The sequence below is a fragment of the Rana temporaria genome, chromosome 3, assembly GCF_905171775.1.
Source record: "Rana temporaria chromosome 3, aRanTem1.1, whole genome shotgun sequence".
Lineage (NCBI taxonomy): Eukaryota > Metazoa > Chordata > Amphibia > Anura > Ranidae > Rana > Rana temporaria.
This window is the reverse complement of record NC_053491.1, coordinates 266,464,312-266,485,516: the sequence shown is the minus strand read 5'-3', so window position 1 is coordinate 266,485,516 and position 21,205 is coordinate 266,464,312. Positions and strand designations below refer to the sequence as shown.

Sequence of the window (21,205 nt, the reverse complement as noted above, 5' to 3'; positions counted from 1 at the left end):
GATCTTTTTGGAGGGATCGTGCAGTCAAACGTGGGTTTTGAATTGCTTTTCTCACAATCCTGCGAGCTGTTCTGTCATTTTTCTTGGTCTTCCAGATCTTGCTTTAACTTCCACTGTTCCTGATGACTGCCATTTCTTAATTACATTCCGAAAAAAGAGGATATTGACATCTGAAAACGCTTTGATATCTTCTTATAGCCTTCTCCAGCTTTGTGAGCGTCAACTATTTTTAGTTTCAGTTTTCTAGACAACTGCTTAGAAGAACCCATGGTGCTGATTGTTGGGGCAAGGTCAGATGAGTCTGGGCATTTAAAACCTTTGAGATTGACATCACCTGGTCTTCCCAGACGATGATTAAGAACAATCCATAACACTGGCAGGTCTCAGCTTTGCAAAGGGGGCAGTGCATGCTATAAATTCTGCAGGGTGCTCAAACTTTTGCAGACACCATTTTTTTGTTTTCTGTAATTTTGAAAGTGTAAATGATGGAAATAAAATCTAACTTTTTTTGACATATTATAAGAATGTCTAATCTGTAATTTGATGCCTTTTGGCGATTTTTCCATCTTTCCTTAGCTTCGTTATGCACATTAATACAAATTTTTACCTGGGGTGCCCAAACTTTCGATCCCCACTGTATTTAGAAAGAGGCATTGTTTTTTTTTTTTTAAGTTGTCATTTTTTCCCACAGTTCTTTGCAAAATCAAGATTTTTTTTTTATTTATTTTTTTCCACAACATTTTCATATTAGCAGGTTATTTCTCACACACAGCATATGCATACCACAAATTACATTCTGCTATTCCTCCTGAGTATGGTGATACCACATGTGTGAGTCTTTTACACAGCGTGGCCACATACAGAGGCCCAACATGCAGGGAGCACCTTCCGACGTTTTGGAGCACCCAAGCCAATTCTGACATTTCTCTCCTACATTTAAAAATCATCATTTATTTGCTAGAAAATTACATAGAACCCCAAAACATTATATATGTTTTTTTTTAGCAAAGACATTAGAGAATACAATGGCGGTTGTTGCAACTTTTTATCTCGCACTGTATTTGCGCAGCAATTTTTCTAACGTTTTTTAAAAAAAAAAAACAGTTTTGTGCGTAAAAAAAAAAAAAAATCAGTGAAGTTAGCCCAATGTTTTTACATAATGTGAAAGATGAAGTTACGCCGAATAAATAGATACCCAACATGTCATCCTTCAAAATTGCACACGCTCGTGGAATGGTGCCAAACTTCGCTACTTAAAAATCCCCATAGGCAACGCTTTAAATATTTTTACTGGTTATATGTTTTTAGTTACAGAGGAGTTCTAGGGCCAAAATTATTGCTTTCGCTCTAACGTTTGCAGCGATACCTCACATGTGTGGCTTGAACACGGTTTTCATATGTGGGCGGGACTTGCGTGTGCGTTCGCTTCTGCATGCGAGCACACGGGGACAGGGGTGATTTAAAAAATATATATATTTTATTGTTCACTTTACTTTACTTTATTTTAGTTTGACAAGTTTTTCTGCAAAAAATAAAAAATGTTGATCACTTTTATTCCTATTACAAGGAATGTAAACATCCCTTGTAATAGTAATATGGCATGACAGATCCTCTTTACAGTGAGATATGGGGTCAATAAGACTCCACATCTCACCTCTAGGCTGGGAAGCCTAAAAAAAAAAACAATCCTGGCTTTGATCGTAGTGTTGAGTCGGTAGAAGCAGGAGGGGGTGGCGTATTGCAGGGTATTGCAGAGTATTGCGTGGTATTGCGGGGTATTGCAGAGTATTGCGGGGTATTGCAGAGTATTGCGGGGTATTGCAGAGTATTGCGGGGTATTGCAGAGTATTGCAGAGTATTGCGGGGTATTGCAGGGTATTGCGGGATATTGCGGGGTATTGCAGAGTATTGTGGGGTATTGGAGAGTATTGCGGGGTATTGCAGAGTATTGCACAGTATTGCAGGGATTGCACAGTATTGCAGGGTATTGGACAGGGATGGCTGAGCAGGGATGGATGGATGGCTGGATCTGTGACTACATTTGTCACAGAACCAGCCCACAGCACTGCTGCTGCCTCCACTCTCCTCTCACACTGTACCTTTCGGTACAGAGAGGGGAGGAAGGAACCAGCGTCATCACATGACGCCGGTTTGTTTACAAGTGATCGCTCCGTCATTGGGGATTGGTGATTCTGGGAAGACGTTAATTAACGCCCTCCCGGAGTTAAGCAACCGCCCTGTAGACGTACTTTGTCTATAGGGCGGTTGTCAAGTGGTTAATATTATTAAAAATTACCTTTTCTTTTTAATCTGCAGCTCTGTAATTTTCTGTAAAATTCAATGCAATTTGACAATCTGGAGGCCTTTCATACACAATTGGTGTACAGAACTTAGTGAAAATGGGAACGGTGAATACCACCAAATGTTTGAGGGGTTAAATACTCACTGACTCACCTAATAAGGTGTGGTAAATGCGTAATGAGAATAAGAAAAACATAAAAAACCGACAGCTGTATTGCACAGATTGTCAAAAATAGTAGGCAGTTCCTTTACCACGCAGTTTAGTATACAATAAAAGTTTATTAGTTAAGTTAAAAGTGAAAGGCATGTAGACAGATGTCCTCTACGAAGATAGACCTTCCAAGAATAAACACACATACAGTACAATCATGCAAACAACAATGTTAAGAACAATCCAGATGGTAACCTAGTGTAAAGGAGGGAAATATGTAATAGCGACTGATAAGGATCCACCAATTCATGAATAAGAAATGATTAAACAAATATCCAGTGTTGCTGCCAACAACATACAATGAAAAAAATGTGTGTGGAAAAGTTTAAAATTCTAAATTCAAATAAGGTTATAGCACAGCATCAGTGGATATTGGTATTGTAAATGGTCGCCTCAAGGTAGGCAATCTAGATATCTAAGGTGAGGGAATTCCCCTTTAAAATGGACCAGAGCGCTAAGGATTAACAATAAACCACATTAATTAAAACAATTTACCATCTAATTCATTGGTCGCTGGTATGCAGAAAATAAAGAATGCACCGTAATAGCTGATTCTATAAGGAAATAAAATGGATGGTTCATGAAGAAGCAGCAGTTCCTGAGACATAAGCAAGCAGCAAGCAGTGCAGCAAGAAGCAGCCAGGGAAATCAAAGGCAATAGTCTAGCATTAATTTGGTGTAATACATATAATGTGCAACCACAAAGCTACATAGCTATTCAGTCTTATTAGCCTTATATCTGCAGTTCAGCATTCCACTTCAGATGTTATATTCCAACTTTCAAACCTTGTTAATGAATTGGTAAAGCTCATGCATAAGCAGTGAAGCGTTATGGATAGCAAACTGTCAGTATGCAACTCAGGCATTTCAAGGTAACGGTATTAGGAAGCAGGAGAGAAGTTATTTGCACAGAAGAAAAGCTGCAGGAAAGAAATCTACCGCTATTATCTTGTTATTTAAATGTTCCTTATTACCCCCCAGAAGACGGGACGTTGATAGGGTTCTATTACGCAAGGAAAAATACTGGATTTACAACCTCAATTCCTTAACACCAAATGGTTTGAATATCGAGTTGACTCTTAAATTGATTCTTGAGGATTAATCCACTACCACTGGTTGGGATTTCCTGATCTGTATTACATTGTCTGTGAATATGTTAAAGCAGAGGTTCACCCACAAATCCACTTTTTGACATTAGCTGTAGCATACTGCTAACATCTGCAGTATGCTGTTTTTTTTTTTTTTTTTACTTGTACTTATCGTTATACAAGCCCTTGTTTTCCGGCTCCGAGCGGGGAATCCTGCGGGGAATGGGCGTTTCTAAGTGAAGAGGAGTTGATTGACGGCTGCCAAGGCGCGTCTTGGCCTCTGTTTAATCTTCAACTGCCATGATGCTGCACATGTGGTCAGTTATGACACCAGCCATTGGATGGTTTGACAGTTTGGTTGAGAGTACAACCAATGTGCCAGTTAGCATTCCCGGCATGCCAGGAATGTAACTGCTTTTTCAAACTGTTAAATTGATGGGTTTACTTCCGCTTTAAGGATGCTGGAAAGTTCATTTTGAGGGTGAACCTCCGCTTTAATAATGGCAATATCCCAAGGGTTAACTAGATGTCTCCAACTGTCAAGCTTGAAGACACCTATGATTATTATTTATGAATGCCACCCTGTGAGAAATGAGTCACTTCTCCTCAATAAGGAAAAGATCTCTACTATTTACCCACTGGATTTATCATCATTACAGACGTTATATTCCAATATTCAAAACGTTAATGAATTGGTAGAGATCTTGCATCAGCAGTGAAGCATTAGGGATCGCAAACTGGCAGTATGCAACTCAGGAATTTCAAGGTAAAGGTATTAGGAGAGAAGTTGTTTACACAGAAGAAAAGACGTGGGAAATAAATCTACCGCTATTATAGTGTTTCTACTTAGTACTTCACCTTCCTGTATAAGCTCAGTTTGGCATTGTTCATCCGAGAGCCGTCCCAGTTGTAGATAACTGTAAGATGTCCAGCTAGTGCTGCTGATCTCTCACTGATCACTCCTTCACAAGTGCCGTAGTAATCTCACAGTCCAGGAAGAGCAGGCCAGCTATTTTCCATTGCAATCATCAGCATGAGAGTACACAGGTTCCATATCCGTGTGCGATGACATCACAGGTTGGAATGTTTTAATCCGCCAATCAGCAGACTTCTTCAGAAGAAGGAGGGGTTATTCAAATGTTCCTTATATACCCTCTATTCATGAGTGTTCATAGGCTCCCTCCAGTTTTAACCCCTTGCCGACCGGCAGAATGGCACTGCTGCACATATGGACGTACCTGTACGGTAATTTTAAGACATGGCATTGCCTGCCCAATGCAAGCTCTATGAGTGTGTCCGCGTGTCCCGCGGACTCAATGTCCACCGGGTGCTTGCAATCATGTCATGGAGCAGCAGAACGGGGGATGTAAACAAGCCATTTCCCGGTTCTGCCTAGTAACAGGACACTGATCTTCTGCTCCCTGTCATTGGGAACATTTATCAGTGTCATGTCACCCGTAACCCAGCCCCCCCACAGTTAGAATCACTCCCTAGGACACACTTAGCCCCTTCCTCGTCCCCTAGTAGTTAACCCCTTCCCTGCCAGTGTCATTTACACAGTAATCAGTGCATTTTTGCCGAATCGCAAAAAATGACCCGGAGGTTGGGCAGCCAAATCCTCTGGGGCTGAAGTGGTTAATTCGTCATAACAGCAGTTTTGAAAGAAAATGAACGGTCTTATCTAACCTCAAGGTCAGAGGATTCATAATTACCCTCAGTAATGTTAGAAATACAGTGTATATCCAAATCCAATTCATTGTGATGATGTAATGATGATACATCCATCCAGTGGGTAAATAGTAGAGATATTTTCCTTATTGAGGACAAGTGACTGTAATTTCTCACAGGGTGGCATTCATAAATAATAATCATAGGTGTCTTCAAGCTTGACAGTTGGAGACATCTAGTCAACCCTTGGGATATTGCCATTATTAGCATATTCACAGACAATGTAATACAGATGGGGAAATCCCAACCAGTGGTAGTGGATTAATCCTCAAGAATCAATTTAAGAGTCAACTCGGTATTCAAACCATTTGGTGTTAAGGAATTGAGGTTGTAAATCCAGTATTTTTCCTTGCGTAATAGAACCCTATCAAAGTCCCGTCTTCTGGGGGGTAATAAGGAACATTTAAATAACAAGATAATAGCAGTAGATTTCTTTCCTGTGGCTTTTCTTCTGAATTGGTGGATCCTTATCAGTAGCTATTGCATACAGTATATCCCTCCTTTACACCAGGTTACCATCTGGATTTTTCTTAACCTTGTTGTTTGCATGATGTACAGTATTTGTGTTTATTCCTGGAAGGTCTATCTTCATAGTGGACGTCTGTCCACATACCTTTCACTTTTAATTTATCCAATAAACTTTTATTGTATACTAAACTACATGGTATTGGCATGGAATTGCCTACTATTTTTTTCTAATACATTTATTTTGGTAAAAATAACCAAAAACAGTGTATATTATTTAGTCTATGTGATAGTTATAAAACCTACAAACTATGGTATATATATTTGAAAATCCTAGTCCTGATGTACTGACTAAATATATCATTTCGTGAGGCCCTAAAATACCTCCCAAATGACCTCCCTTTTGGAATGTCCAATGTTTTTAATAAGAGGCATATCAAGTTTTTTGAAGTTGCAATTTCTTTTGTAACAGTTTAGAAAATTAAGAATTTAAATAACATATTTTTTTCACAAAGTTGTCATTTTAACAAGTTAGTTCTCATACACAGCATGGGCATACAAACAATTACACCCCAAAACACATTCTACTATTCCTCCTGAGTATGAGGATATCACATGGGGTCTAAAATCCAAGGAGCACCTTCAAGCATTCCTGGGGCATAAATTACGCATCTAATTTCCTCACTACAAAATCACATTTTTGCAGGCCCTGGAGCACCAGGACAGTGGAAACCCCCACAAAATGACCCAACTTCAAGGTATTTTCTGAAAGGCATAATGAGTGGTTTGAAAAAAAAAATTGCCACAAGTTTTTGAAAATTGTATGGAAGAAATGTTTTAAAAAAACAAAAAAACAAAGATGTCAATTAATAAGATGTTTCTAACAAACATCATAGACATACTTAGAAATACACCCCAAAACACATTCTGCTACTCCTTCCAAGTATGGGTATACTACATGTGTGAGACTTTTTTACAGCCTAGCCACACAGAAGGGCCCGACATCCAAGAACCCCCTTTAGGTGTTCTAGGGGCAAAAATGTATCTAATTTCCTGACGATCTATCACATTTTAGGATGCCCTGGAGCAGTGACAGCTGCTCCATTAGGGGTGCAGGGTCGCCGCCCCTTTAATCCATGCATCCGGCCCCTAATCTACATGCAAGATTGGATTTCAATGGCGTTTTTTGAAGCACATGATGGCTCTAAATTGGCTTCAAAAAAGGGTAGGCTCGCACCCAGTTGTGTGAAAATAGCGAATTCATATTTGCTATTGTCTTCCTGCTTCTCCTCCAGGCCAATCAGAAATGCTAGTATGGGGTATGGCGGTGATCAGGATGCTGGTATGGGGTATAACAGTTATCAGGATGCTGGTATGGAGTATGGCGGTGATCAAAACTCTGGCATTGTGTATGGCGGTGATCAGGACACTGGTATGGCGGTGATCAGGGTGCTGGCCTGGCATAGGGCAGTAATGAGCGCACTGGTTTGGGATATGGCAGTGATCTGGACTCTGACATGAAAATTGGCGGTCATTAGGACACTGGTATCAGGGATGGTGGTGTTAGTGGCAGCACTGGCGACTGGGACAGGGGGCTGGCTGCACTCTTTATTAGCAATGTACTGGGGCAGTGATCGGTGACACTGTGGACAGGTTGGCACTGCAGTCTGTGAGTGTACATGCAGTGTGACAGACTGCTGTACACTCACAGGCTGCAGTATCAGTTCTCTGCTATCACAGATGATGTAAGAGCAGAGAGAACCAATGTTTACTTTCAGTTCCCAATGTTTACTATGTTATTGCTGTGACTGGACACAGCAATCACATTATACAAGACCATGTGAATACCTGGACACAGCGATAATGTGATCCGCTGTGTCCAGGGGACATACCAATCATCTGGCTCATGGCTGTGCGCTCTCTGAGCCGTGCACAAGCCTCTAATGTGGGACGACATTCAAGAGCCTCCACCCGCATCAGCACAGCATAATGTACATAGGGGCAGGATGGGAAGCGGTTAAAAGTGTATGCAAACCCTAACAAAAAACTTCACATATCTGTTCCATTTTAGACTGTTATACTACTTCAAGTGTTTTGTAATGTCTTTTCAATAAGTGCAAAAAAATATGGGAAAGGCATAAAAGTTCAATACTAAAGATTTGCTAACATTCTGAACATCCTTTTAATAGTCCCATGCTTTGAGTTGGTTGTGCCACATTATATGCATGACAGTGAAAATCACCCATATAGAGTCAGCCTAATTTTTCCTCTAAGGCCGCTTACACACGGTTGAACATGTCCGCTGAAACTGGTCCGCGGAAATCCCGCGCATGCGTCAAATTGATTCATCTACCGATTGGTTCAAACGATTATTCGTGTTCCACTGACGGTGCTGGACATTTGCTGTACTCACTTTTAAAGCCTGTTTTTAACTCCAATTTTGTGAGTATAACCATTGATTTTATTATTGGAATAAATATTTTTTATCAGTATCACACGAGGTCGGTGCGCCCTCCGCTCTCTTTCTTCTCTTTTATAGTTTCATGAATACCCACGATTCTGAGGAGGGCTGCAAGACTCTAGATGATAACTTTTAATTGAACCGCACCACCCCATAGCACTCCCTACAAAATATCAGAGCGCAGGAGACTTGTTCTTGTATATTTTCAAATTGATTCGACACATGCGTGGAAGCATTGCACTTCCGTGTTTGAGAACGTCGGTGTCTTCTACGTCACCGCGTTCTCTGTCCGCGGGGATTTTGGTCTGATGGTGTGTACACACAAAAGCTCCCAGGAGACATGTCCGATGAAAACGGTCCGCGGACCGTTTTCATCGGACATGTCCCCTCGTGTGTACGGGGCCTAAGTCTTCTGCGGGACTGAGCGTTCTTAATTGATTGGCAGGCTTCCGACCGTCGCATTCTGCGCTCCACGAGTTGCCGAAAGAAGCCGAACGTCGGTGCGCAGCTGCCGAATAGAGCGGACTCGCAGTCAGGCTTCTTTCGGCAACTCGTGACGCGCGTGACGGGGAGGGTCCAGGAGTTTTAGGGTCCAGAAGGGAAGGTCCAGGCACACTTGCTAGAAGGATTCGATGGTAAAGCATCCCCCCCCAACCACCCTTTAGTATGGGGTTTACTATGGTGACGTTTCTGAATGTTTGGCGGTTGGGGTCCTTGACGTAGGTCTCTTTATGGTTATTGGGAAAACGGTGGGGATCCATCTGAGATATGGAGTCCGAGTGTGTACGGTAAAATGCAGTTAGTTTAAGACCGGTGGGTCAGCTAGTTTAGGCTCCGAGCTGGTGTTTGTGGCTGGGGTCGCAGATCAGCTATATGGTGCCTCAGACACAATATATAAAATTGGGCAAGGTGGCACCGTCAGGGACCTCAAATCTTGAGCTGATAAGTTAGGTATGGTTATGTTATGTTTATATGAAAAATGTATGTTTATTAAAGGCCGTGTTCGGACATTTTAACTCCATGTACGTTTCTGGTGTTTTCTTTATTAAGTAGAGGGGGGTGGGTCAAATGGGGTTGATATATGTAGGGGTGGTTGCAGGTGAGCTCTTACCTACTCTAGTCATGTATACAACTGGAAGATAAAGCTATTGTCAAATGAAAGAACTTACCAAGGTAAACAAAGTAGGGAGAAATTACACTTCCTACTCTAGAAGACATGGAACCAATCCCCACACCCATATTCCTGATTACAGTGGGATAAAGTTCAGCTGTGTAGACATAAGCCATAGAAAATGCTGCTGTAACTCCAAATTTTCCTATCATCACCATAATAGTGGATAAGATGTGCAGATCTGGAAAAATAAAGCAAAAAAAAAAAAACACTGTAAAAGAAATGTTTTAATGTGTTATATTCTCTAATTTATGTGTTTGAATGAATGAAGCCATAGCTTTTAAAGGAAACAAGACTCTTACCGATAGGTACCAGTTGAACAAGAAGCAACACAACTCCACCAAGGAGCATCGTCCCACACATGGAATATCGTCTGGGTAAAAGTCGGAGCAACTGCCATGCTATTATGTATGATGGAACTTCAATTGCAGCCAAAAGGAAGCAGTTAAGAAATGGGTCCCCATTTAAATTTGGAGTGTTTAGTGAAACACCAAAATACCCAATAGATACAGTCATCCTATAAGAATAAAATGTTTTTTTTTTTAGATTTTGACAAGCAGGAATTTTGGAACATATTAAAGCTTTGAAGTACAATATCCAACTTCTACACATATCACAGTAAAGCCTACATACTCATCATAATTCTTTGCAAATGAAGGTTTAGAGATAAGCCAAGCTACTTACATCCAATTCAAGCCTTTAAAGTTTAATGAACTGGTTTATCCAAATTGGTTTATCAGCACATTGATCAACGTTTTAGAGTCTATGTTAGTCCATGCCCCGCTCCATCTAAAGCCGACCATAGAAGGAACGTTTTCATTTCCTGCAAACATGGGTCAGTGTTGATGGGGATATCCCTCCCGTGGAACCATTGTGTTCTCCCCCACCGGGAGAACACAATGGCTCCACGGGAGGGACAGCCGCTAGCAATGATCTCATGTAAAATCTGCCAGGGTGTTTGTAGCGCTATGATTAGATCAGATATTTGAATTTCAAAGCGGTACATTGTTTTGCATAGAAATAAGCCGACCCGAATATAAGCCGAGGCACCTAATTTTACCACAAAAAACTGGGAAAACGTATTGACTGAAGTACAGTATAAGCCTAGGGTGTCCATCTGCATGCCTCACTGTTCCTCACTTTGTCCATGCCTTACTGTGTCCATGCCTCACTGTGCCCATGCCTCACTGTGCCCATGCCTAGACTGACGTTTAACATGGGAGTCTATGGAAGGGGTGCCTAAAAATGTACTAAAAAACTTGGCTTATACTCGAGTATATACGGTAATATAATAATAATAAAATTAATTTCCCCACGAATCACGATCACTCAATTCTGCGATTGTTCTTATTTACTATCGCTGTTTTCTCGCTGGTCTAAAACCACTTTTGACATAAAGGACACTTTTTGGTTGCCATGGACAAGCTCAAGTTTCCAGGAAGAAAGAACAGTATATATAATATAAAACTGCATGCAGGGCACTGGACAAATCACTAGGGACAAAAGGGAGTGAAATGATTTGATACAGTAATGTAATCTGTAAGATTACAGTGTACTGCATGTGTTATGTTTTTTGTATTTTTTGAATTTCCCGCCGTGCTTTGCCCCCCATGCGTCACAATGCTTGCAGGAACAGAGAGCGATACACAGAGCATCGGGCGGAGGACACAGCAGGAGGACATTGCAGGATCCTGGTGACAAGGTAAGTAACATAGACCAGGATTCTGCAATGCAATCCCGAGTGTGGCTCGGGGGTTACCGCTAATGGTACTGAAATGTAACCCTGATCCACACTCGGGATTACCGCCAGGGAATTTAACCTCCCTGGCGGTATGATTCTTTCAGAAAAAAGGTGCTGAAAGCGGTACCATTATTTGCAAGGAAATTTGGTGATTTGTACTGTAGGCCTGTAATTTTTAGGAATAACTCACTTAAATCTGACCAAACAAGAGACTAATAGGCATCCCGGGTATGACATTTTTTTAAAAACAAAATTATAAATTATAATATAATAAATAATTATAACAAATAATATTATAATTATAATAAAAATTATTCAATAATGTAATCAACTCAAAATCACTGAAATTTGCTCAGTTGCAGAATTGTCGCTGTCATTATTTTTATTTTTTTATGACGAATTTCCCCACAAATCGCTATCGCACAATTCTGCAAGTGATTATAATTTTTTATCACTGTTTTCTAGCTGATCTAAAACCATTTTTGACATAAAAATACACTTTTGGTTGCTATGGACAATCTACAGTTTGCAGGCAGAAAGAAACGTTTTTATTATATAAAAGAACATGTAGGGCACTGGGCAGACAACTAGGGACAAAGGGGGTGTGTAATTTTTACATACAGTACTGTAATCTATAAGATTACAGTATACTGTATGTATTGTGTTTGGTTACGTTTTTGAATTTGGCGCCGATCTCCGCCCCCATGCATCGTAACGTCGCAGGGAACGGAGATTGGCGGCACAGGAGGACGCTGTGTGAATCGAGCGAGGTCCCGCTCGCTCACACAGCGCGGTGGCATCGCTGGATCCAGGGACAAGGTAAGTAAACACTCCCTGTGGATCCAGCGAGGCGAGCCCGAGTCTGACTCGGGGTTACCGATCGCAGCATGAAAATCTAACCCCGAGTCAGACTCGGGAACACCGCCAGGGGGGTTAAACATAGAGAGCTATTTTATTTTGGCTTGAGGTGCTTACATTTCCTTGTTCCTCCTGTATTTAATTGCATCGTAACTGTACCCATGTTGGTAAAGTGCTGCGCAAACTGTTGGCGCTATATAAATCCTGTATAATAATAATAATATTGTTCAAATCTTAATCTGACTAATACTGGTTGATTAGTCAGTGTGGATTGTTAAGTACATACACAGCAAGAATATGCTAGCAGATGATCTGAGAGACACTCCCCAACCCCTTTCCTGCAGTCACCATAGTACTAGTTCCGCCAACAATTCACCACTATGCTAGTCTGCATTAGAGGGAAAGCGCTCTTCATCACCCAAAGGCTGTATTTGCATACAGCCTCTGGGTGATGAAAGCACTTCCCCTCTAATGCAGATTTCCCTCTAATGCAGATAGTGGAAGGGGGACTTGATTTCTGTACACCCCACCACTGCACCTATGCATACTAAACCACTCACCACTACTACATCAATATTATTGTACTATTACTGCACCAACACACATTATCCTATTTGGTGCCACAAAATCAAACACTTCTGCAATCACTGCACAATGTACTGACCCGCAATACCCTACTTGTTATCACTACAGCATCATGCACTTCTAGACTCCCAATCACCACCACTGCATGGATACAGACTATTTAACTCACTACCACTCAATTCCAGTGACAGTGGTCACCGGCACAAATAAAGACACTAAATATCCCCAGTGAGGACGCAGCAATAAAATCTGACAGAGACTCTAACCTTCCCTACTCTTTCCAAACAAATCTTCCCAACACTTTCAAAACTTGTTAACGTGTACTTACATAAATATTACTGATGTGAACCAAACTGGATTGTAATTACTGAGAAATATTAGAAAAACTTATAATAATTATTTGCTCTGAACTTACCAAAATAAGATAGTAAGAATGGTGATGACTCGTACGTTGTGCGTTTTAATTAGATCCAGAATGGTGTGACGTTTGTTTTGTCGCTGTTTAATATCATCCAGCTATTTGGGAAAATAAACGTAATTATTATATAACCATTTAGGTCTAGTGAAATTTGTACTATCAATACTTTGGAATTTAAATATATAAGAGCACAGAATTCAGCCAGAGCAGAGATCATTGGGGTTGACACCACCATCTGCCTGGAGTTTGCATGTTCTCCCTGTGCATGTGTGGGTTTCCTCCGGTTTCCTCCCACACTCCAAAGACATGCTGGTAGGTAAATTGGATCTTGTCCAAATTGGCCCAGTATATATATATGTATATCTGTGTGTATGACTGTGTGTCCCAAGCATGTCACGATCCTACGGGGTAAAATGACCGGACCAGCCAAGCAGACTCTGGCTGGAAAAAGCGCCCAGAGGCGATTCAGTTCGCATGAGTTGCGCTTTACAAGTCATTCATTCATGCATGGTAGCCAATCAGCTTATAACTTCAGCTTGTTCAATTAAGTTTTGACAAAAAACTTGGAAGCTGATTGGTTTCTATACAAAACTGCACCAGATTTTTCACTCTCCAACTTTAGTAAATCAACCCCATTGCACATGCTGGTGAAGCCCAAATCAATGCCAACTCATTATTGGTTTAGCAGTAAAATGTCCCAATCTTTTTGGCACATTGACAACATTGTACACATTTTAGATGCTTATATTCTACATTATAATAATGTTCAGAAAATGTACCTACTCACATACATGAAACAAATAATTTATTTGTTTAATCAGATATGTGTTTTATACTTTTATAAGTACAATGGGCCTGATGGATCCAACATCATACTGCATTCTGAGAATGACAAGAATTTAGAAGTGATAACGCTCAATTCTGCAAAGAGGTAAACATTTCAGGCATTTTTCCTCTGGCTAGACTTTTTTTCAATGGACTTTAGTTATTACAGCATCATGTTCCACAGGCATTGTTGTTTATTTGCCTTTAAATTGTTCTGTCCCTTTCTCTGTGGTTAGAAGATGCTCTGTATAGTTAGTCCCACCAGTGTGTCTTTAGTTTCTATTCTTAACACATGTAATTGCTGGAGCTAGACATACTATGATTGTTTGTCCTATTTGATGTTGATGTGTGAAGATCTGCACAAGTATTGGATTAAAGCTTCCTATGATCTGCAGGATGTCATTTGAATTAAGTTACTGGCTGCCAATTCTATTTAGACCATAAGTTACAGCCATCTTGCCATAACTGTATAGATATCACACTTCAGTGCTTAGATTGGAGAGGCAAAACAGTTATAAACAAATTTTTTGTGGAATTTTTTTGTGGAAAAGGATTCTTGCCCTGTAAGGCTGGGTTCACACTGGTATGACACAACAGTCGTACCACTTTGGATCTGACTTTGCCCTGCGAAGACATGCATCCGACTTCAATGAACAGGGACCCAACTTTGATCCCCGAAAATACCAGGCACTGTCTGGTATGAATCTTTAGGGGGAGCTCCACGCCAAATAAAAAATAAAAATGTCATGGGTTCCCCCTCCAAGAGCATACCAGGCCCTTCGGTCTGGTACAGATTTTAATGGGAACCGTCACACCGAAAAAAATGGCGTGGGGTCCCCCAAAATCCATACCAGACCCTTATCCGGGCACACAGCCTGGCAGGTCAGGAAAAGAAAGGGAATGAGCGAGTCCACCCCCCACCAGAACTGTACTAGGCAGCATGCCCTCAACATGGGGGGTGGGTGCTTTGGGTCAGGGGGGCCCTGCACCCCCTTTCCCCAAAGCACCTTGTCACCATGTTGATGAGGACAAGGGCCTCTTACCCAACAACCCTGGCTGTTGGTTGTCAGGGTCTGTGGGTGGGGGGCTTATCGGAATCTGGAAGCCCCTCTAACAAGGGGGCCCCCAGATCCTGGCCCCCCACCCTATGTGAATGAGTATGGGGTACATCGTACCCCTACCCATTCACCGGAAAGAAAAAATTGTTAAAAAATAAAACACAGCACACAGGGTGTTAAAGTAATTTATCAAGGCAGCTCCGGGGGTCTCTTCCGACTTCTCCCCTCTCTGGCTCTTCTGCCTCTGCCGCTTCTTCTCCCCCTCTCCACTGATGTCTTCTAGCCTTCTCCGCTTCTTCTCCCTCTGTCGGGTCTTCTCCGATATCTCGCTGGGTCTTTGCCACTGTCTTCTGCCTCTGTTCTTCTTCTGATGTTGACTCGATGCTCTCTCCCGCTCTAATGCTGGGTGCATGGTATGCCACTACTTATATTGGCATGGGGCAAGGTCACCGGAGGCCCACCCATTATGACATCACCGCCCATCATGCCCCGGGAGGAGACGTCATCCCGGTGACCCCGCCAATGCCAATATAAGTAGGGGCACGCTGCGCACCCAGCATAAGAGCGGGAGAGAGCATTAAGGAAACAGTCGGAAAAGACCCGGGAGCTGCCTTAATAAATTTGTTTAACACCCTGTGTGCGGTGTTTTAATTTTAACACTTTTTTTCAGGCGAATGGATAGGGGTACGATGTACCCCATACTCATTCACATAGGGTGGGGGGTCAGGATCTTGGGGCCCCCTTGTTAAAGGGGGTTTCCAGAGTCCGATAAGCCCCCCCGCCCGCAGGCTCTGACAACCAACAGCCAGGGTTGTCGTGAAGAGGCCCTTGTCCTCATTAACATGGGCACAAGATGCTTTGGGGTGGGGGGCGCAGGGCCTTCCCCTGCCTCAAAGCACCCACCCCCCCATGTTGAGGGCATGTGGCCTGGTATGGTTCAGGAGGGGGGTGGTGATCGCTCGTCCCCTCCCCTTTTCTAAGCTGCCAGGCTGTGTGCTCGGATAAGGATCTGGTATAATTTTGGGGGAACCCCACGCCAATTGTTTTGGTGTGGGGGTTTCCCTTAAAATCCGTATCAGACCGAAGGGCCTGGTATACTCTTGGAGGGAGAACCCATGCCGATTTTAAAAAAAAATGGGCGTGTAGTTCCCCTTCAAGATCCTCAGAGCACAAGTCGCATTCCAAAGTCGGATCAGTCAAGACGGCGATTAAACTTTGATCCAACTTCAATGATATTCAATGGGCTGAAGTAGGATCAAAGTCAGACAAAATTAGTGCAGGGAGCATTTTCAAAGCCGAACCTACTTGTGTCAGACCAGTTAAGATGACTCCTATAGGGAAACATTCATTTTCACCCGCCATGCGACATGAGCTCCCAATGTCGGAGCGTTTGTTGTACCAGTGTGAACCTGGCCAAAGGCATGACATTTTTTTGAAGATTCTAACAGCTAATTCCAAAAAACTTTCAATAGTGTGCCTTTGTGTCTTATCACCTTGATAAAGGGGTGCTATGTGTTCCTGAAAGATTGGAGTTGATGAAATTAGCGTTATACTAAAACCTGAAAAAAAGAAACCTTTTGCAACTATTACAGTTGCCAGTCCAGTGGTGTAGCCAGGGGGTTGTGGGGGGTGTGGGCTGCACCTGGGTGACACCCGCCAGAGGGGTGAGTGACACCCATGGGTAGCAGCACCACATACACTGCCCGCTGCGCTGATCATCTGTGCCTCACTGCTGTGTCCCTCAGCGGAGCGGACTGAAGCTGCTCCACCTCTTCTCTGTTTACATCCACAGAGGAGGAGGAGGAGCCCAAGCTTAAGACACACACACCGCTGTGTGTATCTGTCAGCGCTGTTCTGAGGTCTGTAAACTTTACTAAATGTAGGGGATGGACATGTGCAGGGGGGGCGTCTATACTGAGGGGGTGTGTATACTGATGGGGGTCTGCACTGAGGGGGGGTGTTTGTACTGCTGGGGGGTCTGCACTGAGGTGGGGGTGTCTGTACTGATGGGGGTCTGCACTGAGGGGGAGTGTCTATACTGATGGAGGGGGGTCTGCACTGATGGAAGGGGGTCCGTACTACAGTAAGAGGGGAGGTCTATACTGAGGAAAGGGGGTCTATATTGATGGAGGGGGGTCAGTACTGTTGTGGAAATTTTTTGAAGATGTATTTAATGTGTATTGTCATAGTGTCTCCCAGTGTTAGTTCTCCAGCAGCCCGCTGTAAAGAGCTGACTGGGGTAGACTGAACCTGTTTGAGATCCATCTGGTACTGAAAAGCTTCTTGGGGATGCAGAGAAGTGTTTGCAGAGTGAGGATATGTCCACCAATGAAGGGCCCCTGTGCGATGCACAGAACGATCGTCTAGGGGGAATGTGTTCGCTCTGCAAAGACATTATCGGTTAGGGGATGTACGCTCATGTGTCTGTGTGTCTGATCAGCACATGGCGGGACCGTAGCGTGCACCTGCAGATAATCTCCCATCCACAGGAATGGTATTATAATCCGGGTATGCATTGTACTCTGAACAACGCAAAATAAGGATTCAAGCCAACTGTAAAAATGGGAGCCTTTAAATTGTTATGGTCGGGGACAGTGTTCATGATTTCAAGCCATGCTGCTTCCTTTGTCTTACTGGAGAGCATGGCTTCCAGGTACTGGGGACGGGAAAACGTACACACTGCCCCTGCCCAGACACACCCATAAGACTCCCCTAGTCATTGTTCATTGGTTGTTGTATAACCCCTCCTGTTTGAAGGAATGCCTGTGCCTGATTGGTCAATTCTGAAACCATCAAGCTCTATTGTTATATGAATAAAGATTGCTCCCAGAATCAGGGCAGTCGAGCGATGGAACTAAGAACGTAAGCATGGTGGTCATGTCTGTTTAATTATACAGAGAATGGGTTTAGTAAGATGCATTATACCAAAAGGCTGAAAGGGCGCTTATTAGCGCATGGAATTATTTGCTTATAAGGAGAAGCTAAAATCCACCACAGTACTTAGAGGGAGTCTGTACTGAAGGGGGAGGTCTATACTGAGGGAGGGGGTCTATATTAATGGAGAAGGGTCTGTACTTAGTGGGGGGGGTCTATACTGAGGGAGGGGGTCTGAACTTAGTGGGGGGGTCTATACTGAGGGAGAAGGTCTGTACTTAGTGAGGGGAGTCTGTACTGAGGGAGGGGGGCTGTACTGAGGAAGGGCAGTCTGTTCTTAGTGGGGGATCTATGCTGCGGGAGGGGGGTCTGTAGTTAGTGGAGGGGGGTCTGTACTAAGGGGGGACTATACAGGGAGTGCAGAATTATTTGGCAAGTTGTATTTTTAAGGATTAATTTTATTATTGAACAACAACCATGTTCTCAATGAACCCAAAAAACTCATTAATATCAAAGCTGAATATTTTTGGAAGTAGTTTTTAGTTTGTTTTTAGTTTTAGCTATTTTAGGGGGATATCTGTGTGTGCAGGTGACTATTACTGTGTATAATTATTAGGCAACTTAACAAAAAAAAAAATATATACCCATTTTAATTATTTATTTTTACCAGTGAAACAAATATAACATCTCAACATTCACAAATATACATTTCTGACATTCAAAAACAAAACAAAAACAAATCAGTGACCAATATAGCCACCTTTCTTTGCAAGGACACTCAAAAGCCTGCCATCCATGGATTCTGTCAGTGTTTTGATCTGTTCACCATCAACATTGTGTGCAGCAGCAACCACAGCCTCCCAGACACTGTTCAGAGAGGTGTACTGTTTTCCCTCCTTGTAAATCTCACATTTGATGATGGACCACAGGTTCTCAATGGGGTTCAGATCAGGTGAACAAGGAGGCCATGTCATTAGTTTTTCTTCTTTTATACCCTTTCTTGCCAGCCACGCTGTGGAGTACTTGGACGCGTGTGATAGAGCATTGTCCTGCATGAAAATCATGTTTTTCTTGAAGGATGCAGACTTCTTCCTGTACCACTGCTTGAAGAAGGTGTCTTCCAGAAACTGGCAGTAGGACTGGGAGTTGAGCTTGACTCCATCCTCAACCCGAAAAGGCCCCACAAGCTCATCTTTGATGATACCAGCCCAAACCAGTACTCCACCTCCACCTTGCTGGCGTCTGAGTCGGACTGGAGCTCTCTGCCCTTTACCAATCCAGCCACGGGCCCATCCATCTGGCCCATCAAGACTCACTCTCATTTCATCAGTCCATAAAACCTTAGAAAAATCAGTCTTGAGATATTTCTTGGCCCAGTCTTGACGTTTCAGCTTGTGTGTCTTGTTCAGTGGTGGTCGTCTTTCAGCCTTTCTTACCTTGGCCATGTCTCTGAGTATTGCACACCTTGTGCTTTTGGGCACTCCAGTGATGTTACAGCTCTGAAATATGGCCAAACTGGTGGCAAGTGGCATCTTGGCAGCTGCACGCTTGACTTTTCTCAGTTCATGGGCAGTTATTTTGCGCCTTGGTTTTTCCACACGCTTCTTGCGACCCTGTTGACTATTTTGAATGAAACGCTTGATTGTTCGATGATCACGCTTCAGAAGCTTTGCAATTTTAAGAGTGCTGCATCCCTCTGCAAGATATCTCACTATTTTTGACTTTTCTGAGCCTATCAAGTCCTTCTTTTGACCCATTTTGCCAAAGTAAAGGAAGTTGACTAATAATTATGCACACCTGATATAGGGTGTTGATGTCATTAGACCACACACCTTCTCATTACAGAGATGCACATCACCTAATATGCTTAATTGGTAGTAGGCTTTCCAGCCTATACAGCTTGGAGTAAGACAACATGCATAAAGAGGATGATGTGGTCAAAATACTAATTTGCCTAATAATTCTGCACTCCCTGTAGTTGGTGGAGGGGGGGGTGACACAATTTGTTTCCGCATCGGGTGACACCAACCCCAGTACCACCACTGTGCCAGTCATTATTCATTTGAGATGAGTGGTTAACTGGAATCGGATTCCTCAACCCCTAACTAGTAGTAATCACTTTAGGCGAGTAGTACAAGTAAATAAACCCCACTGTGTACTTAACAGTTGGGTATGCCTGTACTCTAAGAGAGAGCAAGCTGTATATACTGTAACATTCAAAATGTATTAAATGCATCTAAAACACACAGTTATAAACAAAGTGTGTGACAGCCAAAGCTGGGACAGAGGCTTTTGGAGAAGACTGAATGCTAGCCTCTTGCCTACTGACTATGGGCCCTGGATTTTAAGGGAACGATACTCTTTGCAAGGTGTATGCCTGGGGACCTTGAAGTAATGTTACTTTGAATTCAAGTCCATGTCCCCCCAAAACCCTGCATATGCCAAATTATATAGTGACTGCAGTGCTACATAATGTTGGGACTCATAGAAGATGCTGATGTCATCGACTCCAGCCACCTGTTTGTCATCTGCTATAATGTGTTTATTGTAAATAAGGCTAGTGTGGGCTCTAAGAATCTTTCACCCATTGTTGTTTGTGTTAATTAACTCTGCTATTGTGTGAAGGATTTCTGTGTTGATATTTATGATAATGTAGTTGGGGAGCTAGGAGACAACAAGGCTAGGACCTGAAAGGTCATATCTTGGAGTCACCTAGTCTGGAAATGATTATTTAATTAGCTCATGTTAATTTATGTTTCTAGTTACAGGTGTATTGTTAGAGTAATATGAGCAGGAGGGGAGAACCTCTTCAACTGTAGATACGACTGTATTCTTGTTCTAATAAACAGTTCATGTTGAACAACCAAATGAGTATTGCCTTGTTTGCGGTTCTCAGCAGCCGGAATATCTGATATCTATATTCAGACTGGGAGGAAGCGATATATGACGAAAGCACTCAAGCAGAGTGTTGGACGTTCCATTAATGCCTTCCCGCCTGCCACAGCATCCCTTAAAACATGGGTGCTCAATATGTGGCCAGGGAGGGCCACAGGTTGAGCACACATGCCTTAAAACAACTCTACAGGTTGGGGGAATCGGCGATCATGTGACCACATGTCACAGCAATACATATGTGTTGGACAGTGGACACTCGTAAATGTGTTAACAAGCAAGCTCTATATCCAGGGCCGATCCACTCTATAGGCTCACTATGCAAGCCGCTTAGGGCTCTGCAGAGCTGCGGAGGGCCCACCAAATTACTAGAGGCCCTGTCTGGTGAGAAGTAATTTTCGTCCCCTCATCCCGCTTCTCAACTCGCTGGCTGCATGGGAGAAGAGGTAAGAAGTCAGCACCCCCCACTTCTCACTGTAATGTAAGATGTCATTTTCGACAGCAGAACACCCCCTTCCCCCGCTTCTCA

At 42.8% G+C, this 21,205-nt stretch overlaps 1 protein-coding gene across 1 annotated transcript in view; it reads right to left on the bottom strand.

Annotated features, from left to right (window-relative positions):
• Positions 1-21,205, bottom strand: part of LOC120932332 (solute carrier family 22 member 4-like) — a 121,196-nt gene that overhangs the window by 12,449 nt on the left and 87,542 nt on the right. The window contains exons 6-8 of the mRNA XM_040344646.1: positions 13,025-13,125; positions 9,728-9,942; positions 9,424-9,606 (exon numbers count right to left, since the gene is read on the bottom strand). Coding sequence (XP_040200580.1) covers positions 9,424-9,606; positions 9,728-9,942; positions 13,025-13,125 — 499 coding nt within the window. The remainder of the gene's footprint in view (positions 1-9,423; positions 9,607-9,727; positions 9,943-13,024; positions 13,126-21,205) is intronic.